This window comes from Triticum aestivum, chromosome 6B, assembly GCF_018294505.1.
Source record: "Triticum aestivum cultivar Chinese Spring chromosome 6B, IWGSC CS RefSeq v2.1, whole genome shotgun sequence".
Lineage (NCBI taxonomy): Eukaryota > Viridiplantae > Streptophyta > Magnoliopsida > Poales > Poaceae > Triticum > Triticum aestivum.
The window spans coordinates 165,574,673-165,581,222 of NC_057810.1; the positions used below are offsets into that span (position 1 = coordinate 165,574,673).

At 39.4% G+C, this 6,550-nt stretch overlaps 1 protein-coding gene across 1 annotated transcript; it reads left to right on the plus strand.

Annotated features, from left to right (window-relative positions):
- The first annotated feature begins 484 nt into the window (after window positions 1–484).
- On the plus strand, window positions 485–5,377 carry LOC123133854 (histone-lysine N-methyltransferase EZ1). The gene is made up of 8 exons (XM_044553249.1): window positions 485–711; window positions 874–912; window positions 998–1,069; window positions 1,748–2,122; window positions 2,655–2,761; window positions 2,868–3,688; window positions 4,398–4,477; window positions 4,824–5,377. The coding sequence occupies exons 1-6, from the start codon at window positions 685–687 to the stop codon at window positions 2,935–2,937; spliced, it is 690 nt and encodes a 229-aa protein (XP_044409184.1). The 5' UTR covers window positions 485–684; the 3' UTR covers window positions 2,938–3,688; window positions 4,398–4,477; window positions 4,824–5,377.
- Window positions 5,378–6,550: the final 1,173 nt, after the last annotated feature.

The window sequence follows — 6,550 nt, forward strand, 5'->3', positions numbered from 1 at the left end:
CAGACTGGGTTGAGTTTAGCATAGAGAGGGAACGGGCACATTCACTTAGAAGAAACATCAACTTGAAGAATTAGCAATAAGCGAATGTTGTAGAGGACATGAAAAACTCACAATATATATAGGGCTGGGCTATTCTGTTACTAGTAACAGAATATTATTTTGTTACTGTCCGGCCCTATATAGGAGTGATGGCGACCGAACCCACCACCTCCCTCCCGATCCCCAACTCCTCCTCCAGCGTGCCGCCTCCTCCCTTCCCGCCGGCGCTCCGCCTCCTCCCTCTCCCACCGTGCACCGCCCCCTCCCTCCCTGCCGGTGCGCCGCCCCTTCCTCCCCCGCCGTGCGCCGCCTCCTCCCTCCCCCGCCGGTGCGCCGCCCCCTCCCTCCCCCGTCGTGCGCCGCCTCCTCCCTCCCCGGCCACGCGCCGCCGCCTCCCCGCCAGTGCGCCACCTCCTCCCTCTCCCGCCACGCGCCGCCCCCTCCCTCCCCACCGGCGCTCCACCTCCTCCCACCCCTGCCGCCGCACTGCCAGCCTCCTACTTCCCCCGCCCCACGCTGCCGCCGTACTCCCCTAGGCGCCGGTCGTGCCACCACCCTCCTCCCTTGGCCGCTGATGGCGCCACGCTCCCCTGCCCCCAGCTCGCGCCGCCGGTCCCCTACAGTCCCCAACACCACCGTCTCGACATGTCGTCGTGCTGTTTTGCACGGGAGGTATTGGCATCCTTCACCCGCCGGATTCGACCATCTCTTCTGCTGCAGATGTTTCATACATTCTACTTCAGACAATCTACCACTTCTAGTCCTATTTTTAATGTCAGTTTGTGCAACTATGTTCATCAGGGTGTGATTTATTGATGATATATGTTCATTCAGGTTTTTGATTGCCGTCTCCATGGCTGCTCTCGAGACTTAGTATTCCCAATGAGTAACAATTCATTTCATGTTCTAATAAAATTACTTCTCTGCGCTGCTAAGTATTAACTCTTATTCTTGTCAGAGTGATAAGCAACCCTATGGGTTTGAGCTCCACGGAAACAAGAGTCCATGTGGTGACCAATGCTACCTTCGAGTATGCTTCACCTCAGATTTTACAATTATATTCATTGGCATTAACTTATTTTTCTTTAGGTTTTCAATTAAATCGTACCAGCCCCTGTAGCAAATCTATCAAACTATTTTACTGAACTTCTATTGGTGGGGAACATTGTTAGAGTTTTGGTGCCCAAGGGTTTCCTTGTAGATATTGGAAGAAACGGCATAATCCACTAATCCAAAGATACTAAAAACCTTAATTTTTACAATTCACTCTATTATGCACATCTGCAAAATTTTGATTTTTAATTCAACTGTGTTCTTGAGAACCAAAAAGACAAGTGATAGTTGTATTACATATGAACACTTGAACCGTGAGTAGAGCGAATTTATCTTTTAAGTACTTCACAGCACGTTTGGACCTGGCATTGGAATTATGGAGGCGTGCACATTGTAACATGTCCTACATCTTTGAATGTTATGGAGTTTTTTTAGTATTGGATCAAGCACTTCTTCTAAAATACGAAATGAGAAATGCGACATGTGGATGCCAACGCCAGTGAATTTGACTGATTTTACTTTTTAGCAATCTGCCGATTACTTTTTATACAATATTTGGTCTTTTAATTGCTACTAATAACTTTATAGATCCATCCTTTCAGTTGAGCATGTTTACTATGCTCCTAGGCTAATTGTGGTATTAGTTTGTCCACAGAGAAGAGAAGGATTTCAAGACATACGCAAACATGATTATGCTTCTTCTGCAACACATAATATGGAGTCAAGATCCACCTTACACAAAGTTGGTACTGATATGGTATCTGAATCAGAAGATTCAAACCGAGAGGAAGAAATCATTAAATCAAGTATATCTCTTGGAACTAGCAGATCAAAAATATCTTTTGAAAGTGTTGAAAAACATACTACACTGCCTTCTGGGGATGCTTTTGAAACTGAAAATGTATCCGCTTTTGTTCACCTCCGCCACTCGAGGCCATTCACCACCGCCACCAGTTCCCATTCAACACTGCCCACACAATCTTGCGTGTCAACGACGTCCCTGTCTACCCCATGTGAAGCTTCAATAGAGGTTCGGTTCAGAACTTTAAATACCTCTACTCTTTTGTTTGTGTACATGTCTAAGAGGGAACTGGAAAAATGGAATTCAACATCACTAGTTTAATTAGGGGACGAATTCTGATTTTCTAGCAGTTCTAGTATATATGTTAGAAGAATTCTGAGTTGTATTGTTCTAGTCTACTGTCATCGCAAGCTCCTATGATGTGTTGTCACCATTTATAATCTGTTAATGACATGTATGTTCTTGTTGTTAGTTCATGTGTGTCCTTGTTGTCAGGTTGTGTTCATCTTTTATAATTAGTTCATGTATAATAACGATGTGTTCTAATAACTTCTTTCAGAAACCACTTTGTAGCTCTGTTCAGCTATGGGTTCTTCGTTCCCAGAAAGTTAAATATCAGTTCTTCTAATTTGTAAAGAAAATGTATTTTTTAAGATTAACATAAGAACACGACTTCTTTGATGTAGTGCCATTCAAATTCTTATTTTAGCTTTGTTCATTTTCTTATTTAACTTTAGTTTAAAATCTAATCTTAGTTCAGTTCAAGACAGATTATCATCTATCCAATACAGAAGGAAAATGGAGTTGGGAGTGGATGACCTCGAGATTGTCCAGCCCACCTTCGTTGTGCTTCTCCAGTGCCTTCATGTGCGGTATTGCGAGCATTCATGTGCCGCGTGCATGCTTTGGACTATGTGTTGTCTACTGTTATGTAGTATCTCCAGATTTTCTAAACTAACTTGCTCAATGACAGAATTGTGTGTCGCACAATACATGTATTACTACTGGGAATGTTCAGAAATCAGAACTCAAAGAAGTATTGATAGCACAACTACTATATGTTCAAGGAGTCGGGTTTTGCTCCTGCATCACCTCATCTCCTCCGTTCGACAAAAGCCTCAGATAAGTTCACACTATTGTTTGGCTCTTTCATATAATTCATGAGTCCAAACTCCTTCGGTTTTTGTTCCATGGAAATTAAAGAAACCTGTAGAACTTTGGGGTATAAAATTCTATAAGTTCAAAACCGGGAAACTAGTAAGTTCAGACAAAATTAAAACTGTCAAAGAACATGAGAGTTTTTGTCAAAGAACCAAGGCTTCCCCACGCATGTACAAACTTTTTAAATGTGTGGATTTTGTCAAAGAAAAAACTGAATGGGTGGCAAGATGAATGTAGTTGTTATTAAGAGTTTCTTTCTGAACTTCTCCTCTTAATATACATGAACTTGATTATCTTTTTAACCGGTTAAATATACAGGGTTGGCAAGATGACGATAGTTGTTATAGCAAAAAAGTACATTTTTCTTTAAAACATTTCTGTTTGAACTTCTCCAATTAATATACATGAACTCAATTATCTTTTTAACATGTACTCACATGAGCTCGTTTGGATTTTTGTGTATACTTGTAACACAATCAGTTCAGATCTCGAGAGACCGTAAGTTATTCGGCCTTGGCATCACGAACGGGTTTAGTTCGATCTCGCACAATGGGCTAGGTCCCCGATGGTGTGTCCGTCAGTTCTACTCACACGAGTGGACGTCAGATCACACAAGTGGGAAGGTCCCCGATGGTAAGAACTTGTTCTATTCCTGCTGCTATCGACCTGTTTGTTGATATGCTTATAAGAAATGAAATATCCTTTTTGATATTTCTTTATTGCCAAATAAAAAGCTGATATTTATGGACATGTGCAGTATAAACATTTTTTATGGGGTAGTACACATTTTTAAACTTTTATATAATTGCAAAAAAGGAATTCTCATTCCTAGAAACCTACAAAAAAACATCTACTTATAGTGATAGTTTTGGTTCTAGTCCTTATGGCCCGGTTCAAGTAACTATGTCGCCCCCGCGTTTTGGTTTCTTGTTATCTCTCCTGAATGCTTTTGAAGAGCTTCAATTGTTTTTAGTTCATCTTTTGAATGCTTTTCAGTACATCTACTTACCAACCGTAAGTCCAGTTTCCTTTGTGTTTCCATGTTATTTCTATAGCACAATAGGTGTGTGTGGTTATGTTGTATGAGCGCATGTAACAAAGTCTATTTTGTAAGTTCAGAGAAGCAACGAGGTAAAAGCAAAACACTAAAACCATGCAATTCTTGTAAAGATATCTGAAAGTTCAACAATAAAATTTATATAAGTTTAGTCTCAAGTGGAGAGAAGTTGCTGCATCTCTCTCTGCACGTGGATGTCGTGTGCTATAGTTGCTTTCTCCCCTTGATGTACATGCTGCTACTCACCTTTTTATCTTTCTAATGCGTTGTGTTGCACTACTGCAGCTCGATCCAGGAGGTGCTAGCTCACGCTGGCTGGAACTAGGATGCAAAAGGGTTGATGGACCCATGCTGCACAAGCACTGGTGCTCTGCTTTCTTCTTACTTTGTGTTGTAATTTGCATTCTTCTTATTTTCAGTTTGTGAGATATGAAAATAAGTTAAAAAAATGTTGTGCCTGGAGTTCATATTATTTGCTACCCCGTGATGTACGCCTATAGTTTCTCCCTCCAAATGTGTTGGTCCATGTGGTTAGATTTTCTGTGTTTCTCCCTCCAAATGTATGCAAGTACAGAAGTTGCACACACACAGAAGTTTGTTTTAGTGAGAAAAATGCATACTGTCTTCTATAACTCATTTCACTTCACGGTTTCTTCACTTGTTTGTTGTTTCCTATTTATCCTAATTCCTAATTGTTCTACTCAACTTCAGCGCCATGCTTAATCCAACCCTGTGGCTTCAGGGTGGCCGAGTTCGTCGTGACCATCAGTTCGGAGACCTGTGTCACCGCCCGTGTCGCTACTATGGCCACCTGCATCACTGCGTGATCCATCGTCTGAGATGCTCTGTTCTATGTTAGTTTGTAATACTTTGGCTGCAATACTTTGGTCGCAGTGTACTTATGTATCTTTTTCTGGCAGGAGCACGACCAGAGCTTATGTCAGTATGAACTTTGATTTTGATGGTACTACAAACTCTATAAAAACACCAACAATCCATTTTTACTGGTACTTACCTTTTATACAATTCACATAGATTGTGCCCCTATTACCAAATGTGGTACAAAAATGCACTATGCTCACAATTTTATTTTAGTTTGTTAGTTTGTAATACTTTAAAGAGAGGAGGTAAAAGTGAACCATTCAGTTTTGTATTAGAAAAAGTGTTAATGTGAGAAACTTCAAAAACATCTTGTTTAATAAGTTCTGCTTGTTCTGTGTGTACTTTTTGAGATAAAAATTGTATGGTTCATACATTCTCGTCGATCTCGTTGTAATCGTCTGTTTTAATCGTCCTTGTTTTTGTGAGTTTTCTTATGCAAGTTTTGTGGTCAGTCCAAGGTGATTCGTCCAAAGTGTAATTCTATGACATTGACGTCCAAGTTCTACAATTGATCCGTACAAAAAAATGATGGTCCGTTCTACAAAGGAAAAATGGTTGAATTAAAAATATTGATCAGTACAACTTAAAAATGGTGGTCCGTTTGGAATAAAAGAAATGACAGAAATTCAACTTGTAAAAGTTCAAGCAAAAAGAAACCCCATGCAATTCAAATGAGAAAAGTACAAGTCATAAAATAAGACAAGTCCAGAACATCATTGTAAAAAAATGTTTAGTTCAAAAAAAGAATAAAAAAACATTTTATTTTTGAAAAAACTACCATTCAGTTCGATGATATAAACCATGCAAGTACAGGAGCGACGATACAATAAACTGTTTAAAACTTATGAGCAAAAATATTACCCAAAACAGAGCAAAAGTCTAGTTAGTGAAAACACGCTTAGTACAAATCCATGCAAACATCAGTTCAAATATTCTTTTTTTTTAACCTTTCAAAATTTCTCTCCGAAGAATACATCAGTACAAACGCACACGTAGATCAGTACAAGTACTTTGTTTTTTTTAATGGAAAAACAACACGATGGGTCTCACCGTAATCCAAATTACTCTTCAACGGTTATGACTTTGAGAAGACGTTTAACATGAGTAAGTTTCGTATTTTTGATATATTTCCAACAGTATATTATTTGCCTCATTTCGACAAACTTCTAAAAACAATCGCGTTCGAAGTCAAATTTCACCGTATTCGAATTCATTTTTAAACCATAAGGAGTTCGAAAAACATTTCAATACGGAAAAGTTGCACATTTTCCATAGCTTTCCAACACCGTATCATTTGCATCAATCCAACAAACTGTTTGCAAAAAATCACAAAAATACGTTTCGCCCAAAATTTCACCATTTTCCAAATTACTTTTAAATCGTATAGAATTACAAAAAACAATATATATGTGGAAGATGCGGAGTTTCATCAGATTTTCAACGCCATCTTATTTGCTCAATTCCGACAAACCGTTTCAAAATTGAGTTCAAAATACGATTCGTGTTTTCGGTTTTGAAAAAAATGGTTTTTTCAAAACTACTCTTAAACCATAATG